This window comes from Hemiscyllium ocellatum, chromosome 19 (assembly GCF_020745735.1).
Source record: "Hemiscyllium ocellatum isolate sHemOce1 chromosome 19, sHemOce1.pat.X.cur, whole genome shotgun sequence".
In the NCBI taxonomy this organism is placed as follows: Eukaryota; Metazoa; Chordata; class Chondrichthyes; order Orectolobiformes; family Hemiscylliidae; genus Hemiscyllium; species Hemiscyllium ocellatum.
The window spans coordinates 5119321-5138608 of record NC_083419.1 but is presented as its reverse complement, the minus strand read 5'-3'; the positions used below and the strand labels follow the sequence as shown (position 1 = coordinate 5138608).

The following is a 19288-nucleotide window of genomic DNA, read 5'->3' as shown; positions in this document are numbered from 1 at the left end:
ATTGAGTACAGGAGTTGGGAGGTCATATTGAGGTTGTACAGGACATGAGTTAGACCACTGTTGGAATATTGTGTGCAATTCTGGTCTCCCTGCTATAGGAAGGATAAACTTGAAAATGTTTAGAAAAGATTTTCAAGGATAGTGCCAGGGTTGGAGGATTTGAGCTATGGGGAGAGGCTGAACAGGCTAGAGCTGTTTTCCTGCAGCATCAGAGTCTGAGGGATGACCTTATAGAGGTTTATGAAATCATGAGGGGCATGGATAGGGTAAATAGACAAAGTCTTTTCCCTGGGGTCGGGAAGTCCAGAACTAGGGAGCTTAGGGGGAAAGGGGAAAGATATAAAAGAGACCTAAGAGGCAACTTTTTAAGCAGAGAATGCTGCGTGTATGGAATGAGCTCCCAGAGGATGTGGTGGAGGCTGGTACAATTGCAACATTTAAAAGGCACTTGGATGGGAATATGAATAGGAAGGGTTTAGAGGGATATGGGCCAAGTGCTGGTAAATGGGACTAAATTAGTTGAGGATATCTGGTCGGCATGGATGGGTTGGGTCAAAGGATCTGTTTCCGTGCTGTACACCTCTATGACTCTACGTAAAGGCTGATTTCCAGCATGCACAGTTCTTAGAATTTTTTAAAAATCAAAATCGCAAATGGCAATATATCCTCTTTCTCATGTGGACGATGATCAGAGAAACAGGTGACACTGGACACAGGAAGCACAATAACACACTAAACATATTTCTAATTAACAAGGCAACCAAGGATTATTGGGTAAAGGCAAGAAAGTGGTGCTGGGATTATCAGATCAGCCATGATCTCATTGAATGGCAGAATGGACCTGAAGGACTACTCTTGTGTAGTATGGCCTCTCTCTGTTGGCTTGGAAACCATCTCTTCCCCTGACCCCTGACCCTCAGTTCTGACCTCTCAGCTGTTCCCTATCTCCCAGTCTCTTGGGAAAACCCAGTGCCCATGTGCATTGAGTGGACATGTTGGAGTTCTTGTGGCCAGGTCAGCTATACAACAGCTTATCCCAACGTGGAGGACTGAGCACTTACAATCTGTCAATGGGCCCACACACACAACCCAACAATGGATTATTGAATACTCATTAAGTAAGACTGTTGGATTTTTATATCAGCTGTCAGCTACTTAGTGATTGCAGGAGGAAGTGTTGGACATGAGATGGGGTAAGCACAAAGCTTTTTAACTGAAACTGAGCAATGCAGTAGCTTGCCATCCCCATGATCCGTGTGTTATGTTTAAGACCCTGAAGCAATCTTACAACGATGTCATGATGCCAATCTTTAGTGAGTGCAGGTAGCATGTTGTGGACGGAGCCAGAGAAAAAAGAATTGGGGTACTAGGCAGAAGCCTGAATTGTAGCCATGCTAGAAACAGACGCAGAGAGGAATGTGGAGTAACTAAAGCAGACAGCATTAGCAAAACTCAGGAGGTCTGGCAGCATCTGTGGAGAGAGAGAAAACAGAGTTAACATTGAGTCCACCATTAGTTTACTTTGGAAAAAGGATCACTGGACTCAAAACATTAACTTGGTTTCTCTTTCCATAGGTGCTGGCAGACTAGATTAGATTACGTACAGTGTGGAAACAGGCCCTTCGGCCCAACAAGTCCACACCGACCCGCCAAAGTACAACCCACCCATACCCGTACATTTACTCCTTACCTAACACTACGGGCAATTTAGCATGGCCAATTCACCTGACCCGCACATCTTTGGACTGTGGGAGGAAACCGGAGCACCAGGAGGAAACCCAAGCAGACACGGGGAGAACGTGCAAACTCCACACAGTCAGTCGCCTGAGGCGGGAATTGAACCCAGGTCTCTGGTGCTGTGAGGCAGCAGTGCTAACCACTGTGCCACCGTGCCGCCCAGACCTGCTGAGTTTCTCCAGCACTTTCTGTTCTTGCTTCAGATTTCTAGCATTCTCAGCAGTTTGTACAGTAGGCTGATTAACATGGATTATAGTAACTATGAATGAATTTATAGACCTTATTTTTCAAATACAAATTTGGTAAGAAGGCTCAAATGGTTAAATCCATTAATCTTTCAACTCTGGTGTAGCAAACAGAGAAGATAAAATTTATTGGATAAAACTCTAAAATGCTAAATCTAAAAGCCAGTTCTGGTCAATCAAAAACTTCCTTCACATTCACTGTTAGACCTTGGTGACTAATCACTATTCCCACTATACTGCAGACAACCCTTGCTGACCCTCCTGCTCTCTTAGCTGGTGTTATTAAGGGTTCTATCACCTCAGGAAGTGTCCTTCTCTCCTTACAATTGTCATCATTCCTCTTCATAAAATGACAAGTTAACTCTTGCTCCTCCACCCTGACAGATGATCATTTCCTACCTGCCTGCGTCTACTTCGAAATCCTTGAACCATGAGATAGTGGTCTTCCCAAACCCAGGGTCATCTTTCCCAGAATTCCATGATGGGATCCCTCCAATCAAGTTTCAATCCATGTTACAATGGCAAAATGAGTTTTCAGTGATGTCCTTTTGACCTGTGGCACACCACCATCCTCCAAAATCAATTGGTTGTTGTCCAACTATTTGGACCTGCCCTCACCTGGTTCCAATCTCATCAAAGCCCGAGATTCACCTGGAATGACATAATCTTCCAAACCCACACCTTTGCCCCCAGTGCCACATTCCCCGAGGATCCATTATTGAAATCTACCTCTTTCTTGACTACATACTACATTCAGTCGTTCAACTCCTGTGCTGTCCCGATATTAATCATTCCGTCATTGGCTGCCCTACTATCAGCTTCCTGAATCTCAGGCCCTGGGATTCCCTCCCCCAAATTCTCCCCACCCCACACTTTCTTTCAGATGGTCCTTAACATCTACCTCCGCAACCCGAGCTTTTAGTCATTAGCCTGTGTCTCGATGTCTTGCGAGGGTTGAGAACATTCTTGTGTGAAGCCTTGTGAAAGTTCAACGTGTAAAAAGGTGCCATACAAACACAAGCTGCTGTTGTTGGTGGAATCATGGGCTCGGCAGAGTGGTCTCCACAGTCAGGTTGTGGAACTGCTGTTGACGAACCTCGTTTATTCTATCTGATCAGCAGCACCTTGTCTTAGAAGCTGTAGCTTTATAAAAATTATAAACGTTTGTGGGGGAGGCAGGGGCAGAACGTTGTGTGAAAGCCCCGAAACAGTGAGTCTCAAAACAATACCGTCCCTCTTCCCCACCCCATGACCTTGGTGTCTTCTCCACTTCATCTCAGTGAAACACTGTGGGACATGTTCCTGCGTTATGACACTACACAGAATCACAGAGGAGGCCATTCAGCCCACTGTGTCTGCACTGGCTCTTCAAATGAGTATCATTACTTAATGCCAATCTTCTGCCTTTACCTGACTTCCTTATGTGTACCATTCCTATTGAGATAACTATCTAATGCCCTCTTGAATGCCCTCAATTGAACCTGCCTCCCCCACATTTCCAGATAGTGCATCCCAGACCCTATGTGAAAGACGTTATTTCTCACATCACCCTTTCTTCTTTTGCACATCAGTTAAAAAAAATCTAAATAGATTTGTGGGCACTGAAGCGCGTTATGATGATAGGAATGGAAGAGGAGGAGGAGATAATGGAAAAGATCAGTGGGGTCATTATTGTTTGATGGAGCAGGCTCAGGGGACAGATGACTGATTCTTGCTCCACTCAGTCACAGAGACCTACAGCACAGAAAATGGCCCTTCGGCCCATTGCATCCATTCCAGTAAACAACAGCCACCTAACTATTAAAATCCCATAGCCTTGGCAATGCCAGTGCACATCAACATGTATTACATGTGATGAGGATTTCTGACACGTTATTCTGACAGGCAGTGAGCTCAAATTCCCACCAGCCTCTTATTTAAATCACATTGAATCTCAAAAGTATCATCCACATGAGATGGAGGAGACTTATACAGAGTGGAATAATGATACCAAACATATTAATAGTGCCTTTTTAACCCCTCATCAGCTCCAGTGGTGAATGGGACTGTGTTTTGAGTTGTTTTTATCCCTTTATGAAATATTTCTTTCTCAGTCAGTGTGGGAATGTCCCAAATATCCCTCCTAATCTATTCCTGCGTTCTCCAGAACAATGAGTAAAATGGATGAACACAGAGCTATTGTGTGACACGTTGACATTCGCAATTTGAATCTTAACAGCAAGATTTCTTTTCAACTTTCTTGCTGCAATTGTACAGTGCCTTGGTGAGACCACCCCTAGAATATTGTGTACCGTTGTGGTCCCCTTGTCAGAGGAACGGTGTTCTGGGTGATGGAGGGAGCACAATAACGGTATTCCAGACTGATTCCTGGGATGGTCAAGGCTAGATTCACTGAGATCTAGAAGAGTGAAGGACATCTCACAGAAATCTACAAAATTCTGACAGAGTATACACAGGAGGGATGTTCCTGATGACCAGGGGGTCCAGAACCAAGTGTCACAGTTTAAGGATATTGGGTAGGCCATTTAGAAACTTTCTGCACCCAGAGAGTGGGGATCCTGTGGAATTCTCTGACACAGAAAGTGCTTAAGGCCAAAACATTGAATGTTTTTAAGGAAGAATTAGATATTGTTCTTAAATGGATCAAATGGTATGGGGGAGAAAGCAGGAACAGGGGACTGAGTTGGATGATGAGCCGTGGTCACATTGAATGGCGGAGCAGGCTGGAAGGGCCGAATGGCCTACTCCTGCTCCTGTTTCAATGTCTCCATGTTGGACACTGGTTATGTTTGGATCCTAATCTGACTTGCTCCTGTGTTTGTTCAGGATTTTAATTTGTGTGCTGCAGAAGTGCAGAATTTCTAATGGACCACAGGGAGAGAATTATGAGGATGGGTGTGCAGCCACTAACTGGGGAGTAGTGGGAGGGGTTGGAGGCAGGGGGTGTTGGAGATGGGAAAATTGTGCCCTGAAATAGCCAGCTGATGTCTCCCTCTTGTCTCACACCCTCTGTCCCACACAATGTGACCGCACAATTTTGTCCCAGGCTAAGCGACAGGGAACTCGAAATTCTCCCTCCCTTGTTCCTCTCTTCCCTCCTAATTGAAGGAAGGACAAACTTTACACAGATCCGCCAGCTCATAGACCCAGTGACTTAGGAACAGAACCAAGGGGTTCGGAGCACTAAAGGGGGCAATGAAATGACCTTGGCAAACAGGATGAGGGAAAATCCTGAGGTGTTTAAGGTGTACATAAGGAGCAAGAGAGTGGCTCGGGGAAGGGTAGGTCCACTTCAAGACAAGGAAGGAATGTACGTGTGGAGCCAGAGGAAGTGGGTGAGGTCCTTAACAAATACTTTGCATCAGTATTCTCCAAGGAGAAGGACATGGTAGATGGTGAGTCTCAGGAAGGATATGTTGATATCCTGGGGCACGGGAGGAGGTGTTGGGTGTATTGAAAAATGGGAAAGTGGAAAATACCCGGGACTTGATGGAATCCATCCTAGAATGCTGAGAGAGGCAAGGGAGGAAATTATTGGGGTCTTACATGAAGTCTTTGTATCCTTTTTAGTCAGAGGGAAGATCAAAGAGGACCAGAGAATAGTCAACATTGCTGCTTTGTTTAAAAAGGGCAACAGGGATAATCCGGGAAATTACAGGTCAGTGGGCCTTAGGTCAGTGGTAGGGAAACTATTGGAGAAGATTCTTAGGGATAGGGTTTACTCATATTTGGAAAAATATGAGCTTATTAGCGACAGGCAGGATGGCTTTGTGTGGGGCAAGGGCACACTCAAAATCTTGATTTGAGTTTTTTGAGGCAGTGACAAAGATGATTGATGAGGGCAGGGTGGTAGATGTTGTCTATGTGAAGAAAGCTTTGGCAAGGTCCTTCATAGCAGGCTGATACAGACGGTGAAGCTACATGGGATCCACAGTGATCTGGTAAGATGGATACAGAACTGGCTTAGTCATAGAAGGTGGAGAGTAGCAGTGGAAGGGTGTTTTTCTGTGGAGATCTATGACCATGGAGTTCTACAGGGATCAATGCTGGGACCCCTGTTGTTTGTAATATATAGAAATGGCTTGGAGGAAAAGGCAGGTTGTCTGATGAGGAAGGAGGTGGTTGACACAAAGACTGGGGGAACTGCAGATAGTGAGGAGGATTGCCAGAGGATACAGCAGGACATAGGTACGCTGGAGACTTGGACAAAGGAATGGCAGATGGAATTTAATCCATACAAATACAAAATGATGGCTTTTGAAAGATCTAATGCATGAGGGAAGTACACAGTAAATGATAGACCCCTTAAAAACATCACCATACAGAGGGATCTAGGTGCACAGGCCCACAATTCCCTGAAAGCAGCAACACAACAGGATAAGGTAATCAAGAAGGCATATTGCATGTTTACCTTCATTGGTCAGGGAATAGAGTAATTGGCAAGTCATTTGCAGCTGTATAGAACTTCAATGAGGCCACATTTGGGATATTGTCTACAGTTCCGGTTGTCCCTCTGGCAGAAGGATGTGGAGGCTTCGGAGAGGGTGCAGAGACGGTTTACCTGGATGTTGTCTGTTTTGTGGGGGCGGGGGTGACCTGATAGAGGTTTACAAAATTGGAGCATTTTCCCCAAGGTAGAAATGTGTCAGTAACTCGGGAACAAAGGTTTAAAGTGAAAGGCGGAAAGTGTAAAGGAGACAGGAGAGGTGGGTTTTTACACAGAGAGCAGTAAGTGCCTGGAAGGTGGAGGAGGTGCTGGAGGCAGAGATAACAGCAATGTTTAAAAGGCATCATGGCAGGTACACAAAATGGCGGGGAAGAGAGGGGTAGAGACCGCATAGAGGCAGGAGGTTTTTGCTTTGGAAAGGCATCATGTGTTTGTATAGTCTTGTTGAGCTGAAGGGCCTGTTCCTGTGCTATACTGATCTTTGCTCTTTAAATCTACATTTCTGAAGTGAGAGGGGGCTTCACTGTGCCACAGCTGTCTTAGTGGGAAGGCATCGAAACAGGCTGAACACTCCACACCGCTGGGACCAGCACCTACCTGGTGACAGAATGATGATGGCTGTTAATAGACTAAATTCCTCTTGTGTCATCTTCAACTCCCCGATACTTCGATAGAAGTTAAACATGGGAGTGATGTACTCCTCGGCTATACCTGCTCAAAATAAAAGTAACGCTCGATTATAATCCATCACCACCACTTCATTAGATACGAAAGTACGTCACTTTCATTAACACAATAAAACTAAAAACTGTAGGCGCTGGAAATCTGAAACAAAACCAGAAATTGCTGGAGAAACTCAGCAGGTCTGACAGCATCCGTGGAGAGAGAAAGCACACGTAACTTTTCAGGTTTGGTGACTCTTCATCAGAACTGTCAGCAGCTGGGAAAAAAGTGGTGTTTGTACTGAAGATGAGAGTTTGAGAAAGCCGGTGGGGGGAGGAAGAGAGAGAGAGAGAGAGATGAAGGCGGTAGGTAAACAAGGAGATCATGGACAGCAGACCAGCACAGTAGAAATGCTAAATATTTGATATTAAGAGCTATGAGTAGGAGAAAATGAATACAGAGGAACCTCGATTATCTGGCATTCGATTATCTGAATATTGGATTATCCAGACAAGATTGCATGGTCATGAAGATTGGCTAACCTATGTTATCCAGCATTCAATTATCCAGAATACAATTAACTGAACAAAATACTCCCCACCCGTGCCCTTTGGATAATCGAGGTTCCTCTGTACAACCCATACAGTGTAAGAATGGGCCCAGGAATAGGTGTGAATGGGTAACAATACTAAAAGGAACCCATTTCATAACAGGACTGCGTGTATGATGAGTTAAAAAAAGACATTAAATGACAGAATCAGGCTCAAAAGTTATTAAATGCAATGTTGAGTCCTAGAGACTGCAAGTGGAATACGATGGAATACTCCCCATTTGACTGGATGGGGGCAGCTCCAACAACACTCAAGAAGCTTAACACCATCCAGACAAAGCAGCCCCCACTTGATTGGTACCACATCCACAAACATCCCCTCCCTCCGCCACTGATGCTCAGTAGCAACAGTGTGTACTATCTACAAGACACACTGCAGAAATTCACCAAAGATCCTCAGACAGCACCTTCCAAACCCATGACTATTTCCAGAAGGACAAGGGCAGCAGATACATGGGAACACCACCCCCTGCAAGCTCCCCCCCAAGCTACTCACCATCCTGACTTGGAAATTTATCCCTATTCCTTCAGTGTCATTGGTCAAACTCTTGGAATTCCCTCCCTCCCAGCATTGTGAATCTACCCACAGCAGATAGACTGCAGTGGTTCAAGAAGGCAGCTCACCCCCACCTTCTCAGGGGGCAACTAGGGTCAGGCAATAAACACTGGGCCCAGCCAATGACACACACGTCCCACAAAATGAATAATATAAAAAGAAAATGAGGTTCTGTTCTTTGAGCTGGTGCTGAGCTTGCTGAAGTACTGCAGTAGGCCCGAGACAGAGATGTTGCCATGGGAACACGGCAGTTTGTTGAAGAAGCAGGAAATTGGAAGCTCAGGGTCACTTTTGCTGATCGAAACTTTATGTCACTTTTAGCCGGTTTTGAAACAGTTTCTACCCTATTGTTGTTAGAATAGTGAATGGACTCACAAACTCTTAGCATTTGACTGTACCTGTGTGTTTGTTTTTGCCGCTGTTTACTTATTATTTACTTATTAGATTAGATTAGATTACTTACAGTGTAGAAACAGGCCCTTCGGCCCAACAAGTCCACACCGACCCGCCGAAGCGCAACCCACCCAAACCCCTACACTCACCTAACACTACGGGCAATTTAGCATGGCCAATTCACTTGATCCGCACATCTTTGGACTGTGGGAGGAAACCGGAACACCCGGAGGAAGCCCACGCAGACACGGGGAGAATGTGCAAACTCCACACAGTCAGTCACCAGAGGCGGGAATTGAACCCGGGTCTCTGGCGCTGTGAGGCAGCAGTGCTAACCACTCTATGCTACTTAACCCTGTGACCTGCCTGTATTACTCACAAGACAAAGCTTTTCATTGTGCCTCGGTATATGTGACAATAAATTCAATTCAATTCAATTCAGTATAATTTTAAGAATTCACATCAAGTCTTGTGTGGCCAATAGCCCCCACACTCACTGATCATGTGGCTTCTCTCTTTTAAAATCTTCTTTCTTGTTTTCAAATCTGTCCGTCGTCTCAAGTTGTCTGCCTCTCCATGTAATCTCCTCCCACCCCAAACCCACTAAGATCTCTACACTCTCCCAGCTCTTATTTTTGACTATTCCCGGAGTTTAATCACTCCATGATTGGTGGGCGTGTTTTCAGCTACCTGACCCCCACGCTCTGGAATTCTCTCCCTGAACCCCTCCATCCCTCTTTCTCTCGCTTCCTGCACCTCCTCTCTGTCTCTGTCTCTGTCTCTCTCTCTGAACGCCTCTCTCTTTCTCTCTTTCCCTGGAACCCTCTATCTCCTTAAACCCCCCTCTCTTTCTCTCTCTCTCTCCCTGAACCCCTCTGTCTCTCTTTTTCTCTCTCCCTGAATCTATCTCCCTTCTCTCTTTCACTGCCTGCATCTCTCTCTCTATCTTTCTCTCTCTCCTGAACCTCCCTCTCGCCCTGAACCCCCCCCCTCTCTCTCCCTAAACTCCTTGCTCTCTTTCTCTCTCTCTCTGAACCCCTCTCTTTCATTCCCTTGAATCTCTCTCTCTTTCTCTCTCTCCTGAATCTCTTTCTCTATCCTTCTTTCTCTCTGTTTCTGAAGCTCTCTCTCCCTGAACCTCTGTCTCTTCCTTATCTAGATGTTTGTTAAAACTAGGCCCCTTGCCCTTATATCTCCTTCTTGGCCCCAGTTTGGAACTGGAACACTGCAGTGGAACCACTTTGGTATGCTGTATGTCACAATCAATCCTGACTTGGAATTGTATTGCCTTTCTTTAAGGCCATAAGGTATAGGAGAAAAGAAGGCCACTCTGCCCATCAAATCTGCTCTGCCATTCAATGAGATCACAGCTGGTCTGACAATCCTCAACACCACTTTCCTGCCTTCTGTCCACAACTTTATATTCCCGAACCAATTAGAGATCTGTCCGACTTAAATCTACTTAATGATTCAGCCTCGACAGCAGTAAAGGCAGATTCTCTCCTCTCTGAGAGAAGAAATTCCTCCTCATCTCTCATCTACTCATCATAAATGTGTGGTCCCTCCTTCTGAGGTTATTCTCTTTGGTAGTGTCTCTTCCAGAAGGGGCAACAACTTCCCGTCAAGTCCCTGAATCAGTGTGTCCCAATAAGATCACCACACATTCTTCTAACTTCCTGAGAATACAGGCCAACGTGCTCAACCTCTGCCGATACGACAGTCTCTCCAAACCCGAGATTAACCAGAATCTTCTCCGGACTAGCTGCAACAGCAGTACATCCTTCTTCAGATAATTCCCAGCGCAGTCACTACCGCAGTATAGTCGAGCTACCTACAGCCTGCAGTGAGCTGACAGAACAGCTCACCCCCGCCTTCCCCAGGGTAAAAACAATAAACACTGGCCCAGTCACTGACACCCACACCCCATGAACACGTAACAAATAAATAAATGTGAGTTGCTGCTCAAGACTGACAGGATGTACAATGTGCATCTGGTCAAATCCATTTCCCAGAACTGCTGGACCATCATCGGTAGGAAAACCAGAGGGTTTTCTGTGGCACTCTGTCTAATCCCACTGACCTGCTTTCTCTTTATGTCATGTTATACACCAGCGTTTGTAGTTCAAGCCCTTTGCTGCACTCTCGTTACCTTTCAGTCACCCCCAGTAAATAGTTTCATAAATATTAAAGTTCACATTCACAACCTTCATGAATTTGTGAAATGAGATCACACAGTCCTTTCCTCTTTTCCTTATTCACTAATCAGAAATTAATGAAACAGATCTCAGTCAAAGCTAACGATCTTAAATAGATGACAGTCACAGATAAATCCAATGGGGAACTCAGAGGGAAACTTTCTTAACCAGGAACTTACTGTCACAAGGACTGGCTGAGGTGAAGCAAGAGTGGAATCTGCTGGTTAGGAGATTTATAGAATCACACAGCGTAGAAGAAGCAGGCCATTCAGCCCATTGAGTCCACACTGACCCTCCAAAGAACATCCACCTTCTCCCCCCATCCCTGTAACCTGCATTGCCCATGGCTAATCCAACTAACCTGCACATCTTAGGAAACCGAAGCACTCAAAGGAAACCCACACCGACAGAAGGAGAAAGAAGTTGGAAATAGGGATTCAAATTTGCCAATTATTACTGTGCAGCATGAGATTTCATTTAACATCTACTACAGCAGGAATTAGATTAGATTACTTACAGTGTGGAAACAGGCCCTTCGGCCCAACAAGTCCACACCGACCCACCGAAGCGCAACCCACCCATACCCCTACATTAACCCCTTACCTAACACTACGGGCAATTTAGCATGGCCAATTCACCTGATCCGCACATCTTTGGACTGTGGGAGGAAACCGGAGCACCCGGTGGAAACCCACGCAGACACAGGGAGAATGTGCAAACTCCACACAGACAGTCGCCTGAATCGGGAATTGAACCCGGGTCTCAGGCGCTGTGAGGCAGCAGTGCTAACCACTGTGCCACCGTGCCGCCCACAAATTCCCCAAAATTCTAGCATGGGAAATGAAAGTGAAGGATTACAAGAGACACAGAGGTCACGACGCACAATCAACTAGTGCCAACAATCTACCTGGTGCCGAACGTACGCTATTATCAATGTGTTGTTTTTGAAAAGAAGATTTAGTTCTCAGAAGGAATAAAAACTAACCTTCACTCGGAGGTGGGCAAAGGGACAATGCTCATTAAACATCGTGAAGAGAGGTCGAGCATTTTAGGTCTATATTCCCTGGAGGTTGGAAGAACGAAAGAAGATCGAATTGAGGTATGGAAGAAGCTAAAGGGAACTGACAAAGTCGGCAGAGACAATACCGGCATCTCCAAATCACAGGCAGAGAGAGAATGTTTCCCCCGAGAGGCAATCTAGAGTAAGAGGTCATGGCTTTAGGATAAAGGGTGACTGATTTAAAACAGAGTCATAGAGTCATAGAGATGTACAGCACAGAAACAGACCCTTCAGTCAAACACATCCATGCCGACCAGATATCCTAACCTAACCTGGTCCTACCTGCCAGCACCCGACCCATATCCCTCCAAACCCTTCCTATTCATATACCCATCCAGATGCCTTTTAAATGTTGCAATTGTACCAGCCTCCACCACATCATCTGGCAGCCCATTCCATACACGTACCACTCTCTGTTTGAAAAAGTTGCCCCTTAGGTCTCTTTTATATTTTTCCCCTCTCACCCTAAACCTATGCTCTCTAGTTCTGGACTCCCCGACCCCAGGGAAAAAACTTTCTCTATTTATCCTATCCATGCCCCTCATAATTTTGTAAACCTCTATAAGGTCACCCCTCAGCCTCCAACGCTCCCGGGAAAACAGCCCCAGCCTGTTCAGCCTCTCCCTGTAGCTCAAATCCTCCAACCCTGGCAACATCCTTGTAAATCTTTTCTGAATCCTTTCAAGTTTCACAACATCTTTCCGATAGGAAGGAGACCAGAATTTCACACAATGTTCCAACAGTGATGAGGAGAAATTACTTTCCTCAAAGCATCATCAATCTGTGGAATTCACTTCCCCAGAGTGTGGTGGACATCGAGTAAATTGAAGCAGGATTTTTGGTTCGTAATGGGTCAAAGGGTTAAAGGGAGCAGGCAGGAAAGTGGGGTTGAGGTCATAATGATGGTATTAAATGATGGAGCAGGCGAGAGGGGCTGAATGGCCTACTCCTGCTCCCCATTCTTATGAATGGCTGTCCCATGGCTAGTGGTTGAAAGGGCTCAGATAATTGACACAGAGTAAGATACCTGCCCCTGGAAATATGAGATAACAGGAAGCGCTCGGAGCTGAGGGGTTTTCACATCAAGAGCTGTTTTCTCAGATGGAAGATCTAACCAGAAAAGGAGGACAAGAAAGATTAAAGAATGAGTCCCCGAATATCTCAGCTGGAGAGCAGGATGCTGTCCTAGAACTTCAACAAGCCCAACACATTCTGCTCTGACAGCCTGTCTGATGTCTAGTATCATAACAGCATATCGAAATTACTGTTTCTCAACATAATAGACTGCTACAAATTGCGGACTGCCTATACTAGGCAACTGTGAAACCCCCTAGGAGTGTCAGGAAGCTGATGAGAATCATTAACATTGAAAGACCATGAAGTGTAAAATGTAACATCCCACAATTTGGCACCACTCGCAGTTCAAGGTAGCTACCACTAGATGGAGGTGTCTCCTGTCATTTCACTGTGTTCCAAGGGTGTTCGTTTTGACATTTTCAAAAGTTATTTCCTTGAAGAAGAGGAATCATTAAAAAACCTTTCACTGTGGAATTGGATGAATGCATGGTAACTAATGGCAGCAGAAGCTGATGGCCCCAAGGCAGTGAGGTAGGAAAGAGAATACAATGGGACACACAAATTGAGCGACTGAGCCCAAAATTGGCATTGGAGAGTATGATGCTGGAAAAGCACAGCAGGTCAGGCAGCATCCGAGGAGCAGGAAAGTCAACGTTTCGGGCCAGAGCCCTCCTCAGGAATGAGAAGAGGTTCAAGAAGGCAGCTCACCCCCACCTTCTCAAGGGCAATATCTTCTCAAGGGGCAACTAGGGACGGGTGGTAAATGCTGTCCCAGCCAGCAATGCCCACATTCCCTGAATGCATAAAGAAAATCCCTTTGTTGACATTAGCTCAAATGCATTCCTTTGGTGAAGTAAATTGTCACAGGTTCCTATGAAAGGAAACTGCTAAAAACACTGGAAGGAAATTTATCTGACTCCAGCTGACAGTCCCACAGAAGTTCATTCACACAAACAGGACGAGGCCATTCAGCCCCTCCAAATCTGTACTTCCATTAAATTAGATTATGTAAATGGATTATTTTAATAAGCATCTGATTAAATATGTTGTTTGCATAACCCCGTTTTGAGGGTAAATTTCATGACCACCTCGTTCTCATGACCAAATCAAATATCTCACATTGTTCAATTATTGTCTACAGTTGAAAATGGTTAGAGAGACCAGGATCTGTTAATTATGAATAAATTAAACAATAAAAGAGTTTATGATCTCAGTTCCCTCACTACACTGAGACTGCAGCCAGAGCAATCTGATTTTAATTTGAATCACAAACAGTCCGGGAGATTTGGGAACCCAGTTCTCACACCCACTCGACCCCAGCACGACCCCAGCACGGAGCACCATGCTCCCTTCATACAAAGCTGAAAATGTGTTGCTGGAAAAGCACAGCAGGTCAGGCAGCATCCAAGGAGCAGGAGAGTCGACGTTTCAGGCATGAGCCCTGCCTCATTCCTGAAGAAGGGCTCATGCTCCTTGGATGCTGCCTGACCTGCTGCGCTTTTCCAGCAACACATTTTCAGCTCTGATCTCCAGCATCTGCAGTCCTCACTTTTTCCCTTGGTTCAAACCCCAGCACGGCTCAATTCAGTCTCACTCCAAATCCCTCACTCCAGAATCACTCCAAATCCCTCACTTTATTGTCAGGTGTGGCCTTGAATCTGGTTGGCCGATCTGTAACCCCCTCACTGGGATTGGTTGACTTGTGACAGGACCATTCTGAGGCTTGGATTTGGCACCACTTCTACCAATGGAGAGGGAGTGGAACCTATCCTGGAGTGTTCTTGATGAGAGTAGATTCCCTACAGTGTGGAAACAGGCCCTTTGGCCCAACTAGTCCACTGTGACCCTCCAAACAGTAACCAACCCAGACCCATTCCACACTAATGCACCTAACACTATGGGCAATTCACCTAACCAGCACATCTTGGACTGTGGGAGGAAACTGGAGCACCCGGAGGAAACCCACACGGACACAGGGAGAATGTGCAAACTCCACACAGATGGTCCCCTGAGGCTGGATTCGAACCCGGGTCCTGGCGCTGGCAAGGCAGCAGTGCTAACCACTGAGCCACCGTGCCACCCTAAGCCTGGTCAATTCTTATCTTAGTCAAATCTGTAATCAACAGGATTATAATGGTACAGGAAAGGGCCATTCAGCCTCTGATTGGTTCACTACTGTCCCTTTAGAGAGGGAAACCAGCTCTTCCCTCCTGGTCTGAACCTATACGTGACTCCAGTCTCCTCAGCGAGGTATTGGCTCCTCCGTTCTCTCAGTTGTACCACCATCTTGTCAGTGTATTCAGGCCCGGCCTTGCCGGCAATGCTCAGCAAGAGAAGCCATAAGATCATAAGGTATGGGAGCAGATTGGGGCCGTTCGGCCCATTGAGTCTGCCCCGCCATTCAATCACAGCTGATATGTTTCTCAACCCCATTCTCCTGCCTTCTCCCTGTAAACTTTGATCCGTTGGGAAAAGTCAGGGTTTGTTGATGGGAGCCCTGGAAGATGGGGATGAAGGGAATCAGTGTTTTGTGGGAAAAGGCAGAAGGAGAGAAGCAGAGTTAATGTTTCGGGTCCGATAAGACCCTTCTTCTAAACTCCACAGACGCTCCATAAACGTAAGAGCACAAGAGCAAGGGACAGGAGGAGGCCATTCAGCCCCTTGAGCCTGCTCTGACATTTAACAAAATCCTGGTGGGTCTCCCCTTGGCCTCAACTCCACCCTCCTGCCCGCTCTGCATAACCCTTCAACCCGTTACTCATTCAACACCTGACTGTTTCCTTACATTTACTCAATGTCCCCAGGATCTGCCTCACCCTTGGAGAGAAGTAATTCCTCTTCCTCTCTATCTTAAACCTGCCTCCCACCCTCCATCCCCTCCTTGGTCTAGATCACTCACATGGGGAAACATCCTCTCAATGTTGCCTTAGTCAATCCCCTTTAGCGTCTGACAAAAGCAACATTACCAGTCTTACCCGGCCATAGGACTGCAGTCTCATTAGAAACAGAGAGAGAAGGAGAGATGCTGGGTGGTAGTTTAACTTGAGGGTCACCACATCACAGACAAGGGAAGACACTGAGAAGGAGAATCCTTTCCTGGTAACCTCAGCCAGCGCAGGAACGGGACCCACGCTGCAAACCAACTGTCCAAGCCAATTAGCCCCCCTACCATCGCGGGCACTGCAAATAGATCTCCCCTCACTTCTTCTCAAGAACAAAGCCTTGCTGAGTTTCTCCAGCATTTTGTCTTTGAATTGCAGCTCGACAGCATCCACAATATTACACGTGAACTGAAATTCTCCAGTGATGGTAGCAGCTTTGCCCAGCTCCTGTGCACCCTCCCCCTAATATTACAAACTTGGCTGGAAAGTGTTAACGGGACCGAATCTCTGGATGACAGAACGACACGGTGCGTGCACAGGTGAACGAGGCTCAGGTAAGTTGAAGGATTAATTTGGAAGCTTGACATGTAGCTGAGAGAATATCATCAGGTTCCTGCCACCCGAATAATGAGGAATGAATAGAAATTTCATGTTTTGAAAACCTTTCAAGCTCCTCATGTTTGAATCCCCATGTGGGCGTAAATATTATAATATTCTGCATTGCAAAGGGAACGATATCCTTTAATATTGTCCTCAGAGTTTAAAAAAAAGTGTCCTTTTTTTGAAGAAAGAACTCATCCATCTCCATATGAATAAACCCTTCTGTCACAAGGGCAGCTCCAGATACAACTCTATTCATCCAACAGAATATTAAGAATTCATTATGGATTCACGCAGAATCTGAGGCACACACATGAATTTTTCATTAGAGTGACCTTAAGTTATAAAGTTGAGAGGGGACACTGTGAAGGACCTATCTGGGCAGTTCAGGCAGGAATGTGTCACTTATCACACCCAGTCTGTCTCCCCCAGACAAAAGCTCCAGATTATCATTTTGCTCTCCAGCGTCCGAGTTAAGACAGAATTATCTTCCCACTCCACCTGGGCATGTCACCCCCTCAGCACTGACATTTTAAGCAGGTTTCTGTAAGAAAAGCGTCTCTGTACGGAAACTAGGGACACACATCAGCGGCTGATAAGCTGAGAAATCAATTCTGTGAAGCAGGACAGATCAGCTGATACTGGATAAAAGAGCCATTGCTTACCACACCTGATGAATAAAATGAATTTTAGAGGGACTAGCACGTAGACCAGAGGCTGCACTGAGGGAGTGCCACACTGTCGGAGGGTCAGTGCTGAGGGAGTGCTTTGCTGTTGGAGGGTCAGTGCTGAGGGAGTGTCACACTGTCAGAGGGTCAGTACTGAGGGAGTGCTGCACTGTTGGAGGGTCAGTGCTGAGGGAGTGTCACACTGTCAGAGGGTCAGTGCTGAGGGAGTGCCGCACTCTCAGAGGGTCAGTACTGAGGGAGTGCCGCACTGTCGGGGGGTCAGTGCTGAGGGAATGCCGCACTGTCGGGGGGTCAGTGCTGAGGGAGTGCCGCACTCTCAGAGGGTCAGTACTGAGGGAGTGCCGCACTGTCGGGGGGTCAGTGCTGAGGGAGTCCGCACTGTCGGGGGGTCAGTGCTGAGGGAGTGCCGCACTCTCAGAGGGTCAGTACTGAGGGAGTGCTGCACTGTTGGAGGGTCAGTGCTGAGGGAGTGTCACACTGTCAGAGGGCCAGTGCTGAGGGAGTGCTGCGCTGTTGGAGGAAGGATTAATTTGGAAGCTTGACATGTAGCTGAGAGAATATCATCAGGATCCAGCCACCCGAATAACGAGGAATGAATAGAAATTTCATGTTTTGAAAACCTTTCAAGCTCCTCATGTTTCAATCCCCATGTGGGCGGAAATATTATAATATTCTGCATTGCAAAGGGAAAGACATCCTTTTGAGGGAGTGCCACACTGTCAGAGGGTCAGTGCTGAGGGAGTGCTGCGCTGTTGGAGGGTCAGTACTGAGGGAGTGCCACACTATCAGAGGGTCAGTGCTGAGGGAGTGCTGCGCTGTTGGAGGGTCAGTACTGAGGGAGTGCCACACTATCAGAGGGTCAGTACTGAGGGAGTGCCACACTGTCAGAGAGTCAGTACTAACGGAGTGCCACGCTGTTGGAGGGTCAGTGCTGACGGAGTGTCGCACTGTTGGAGAGTCAGTACTGAGGAAGTGCTGCACTATAGGAGGGTTAGTACTAAGGAGTGCCGCACTGTCGGAGGGTCAGTACTAAGGGAGTGCCGCACTGTCAGAGGGTCAGTGCTGAGGGAGTGCCGCACTCTTGGAGGGTCAGTGCTGAGGGAGTGCTGCACTGTCAGAGGGTCAGCACTGAGGGAGTGCTGCACTGTCAGAGGGTCAGCACTGAGGGAGTGCCGCACTGTCAGAGGGTCAGTGCTGAGGGAGCACCGCACTCTCGGAGGGTCAGTGCTGAGGGAGTGCCGCACTGTCGGAGGGTCAGTACTGAGGGAGTGCTGCACTGTCAGAGGGTCAGTGCTGAGGGAGTGCCGCACTGTCAGAGAGTCAGTGCTGAGGGAGTGCCGCACTGTCGGAGGGTCAGTGCTGAGGGAGTGCAGCACTGTCGGAGGGTCAGTGCTGAGGGAGTACCGCACTGTCAGAGGGTCAGTGCTGAGGGAGTACCGCACCGTCGGAGAGTATGTTTTGAAAACATCCAGGAAAAGTTTAGCCCAGTGTTTACCCCTCAATCAACGTCTATAATATGGATGAGCCAGTCAGTTCTGAGGAAGGGCCACGGGACCTGAAACATTAACTCTGATTTCTCTCCACAGATGCTGCCAGACCTGCTGAGTTTTTCCAGCAATTTCTGTTTTTGACCTTGTTGTTTTTGGGATATCTCTCTGTACAACCTTATTGCTGTGTTCCACTCCAAACATACTTCAAAATACCTCATTGATCAAATATATTTTCGGATATTCAGAGGTCATTGATGCTGCTGTCGTAATGCAAGTCTTTTCTTTCTTACAATCAAAGATGAATTCCGTTGAGGGATGGGGTGTTCAGGAAAGTGTCTTTTTTCGTAATGCTGTCTTGCATTTGGAATTTAAAGATTGTATTCCCAAACATCATGAGGCATCACAAAACATTGGTCATTGGTGGGATAGCAATGAAAGCTGTAATTATAGGTACTGGAAGAGGTCATTCAGCAGCCCATAGAGCCTGCCTCACCATTTAATATGATCATAGCTGATCAAACATTTCCACACCTCTGACCCTGATCAGCTTCAACCTCAAACAGACTCAAAGACAGAGCTTTCACTGCCCACTGTGTTAGAGAATTCCAAAGGTTAACACCCCTCAGAGTAATGAGTTTCTCTCC

At 46.6% G+C, this 19288-nt stretch overlaps 1 protein-coding gene across 1 annotated transcript in view; it reads right to left on the bottom strand.

Annotated features, from left to right (window-relative positions):
• nr1h4 (nuclear receptor subfamily 1, group H, member 4) overlaps positions 1-19288 on the bottom strand; it is an 85470-nt gene that overhangs the window by 10346 nt on the left and 55836 nt on the right. Inside the window, exon 8 of the mRNA XM_060840040.1 lies at positions 7027-7140. Within this exon, the coding sequence (XP_060696023.1) occupies positions 7027-7140 (114 nt within the window). The remainder of the gene's footprint in view (positions 1-7026; positions 7141-19288) is intronic.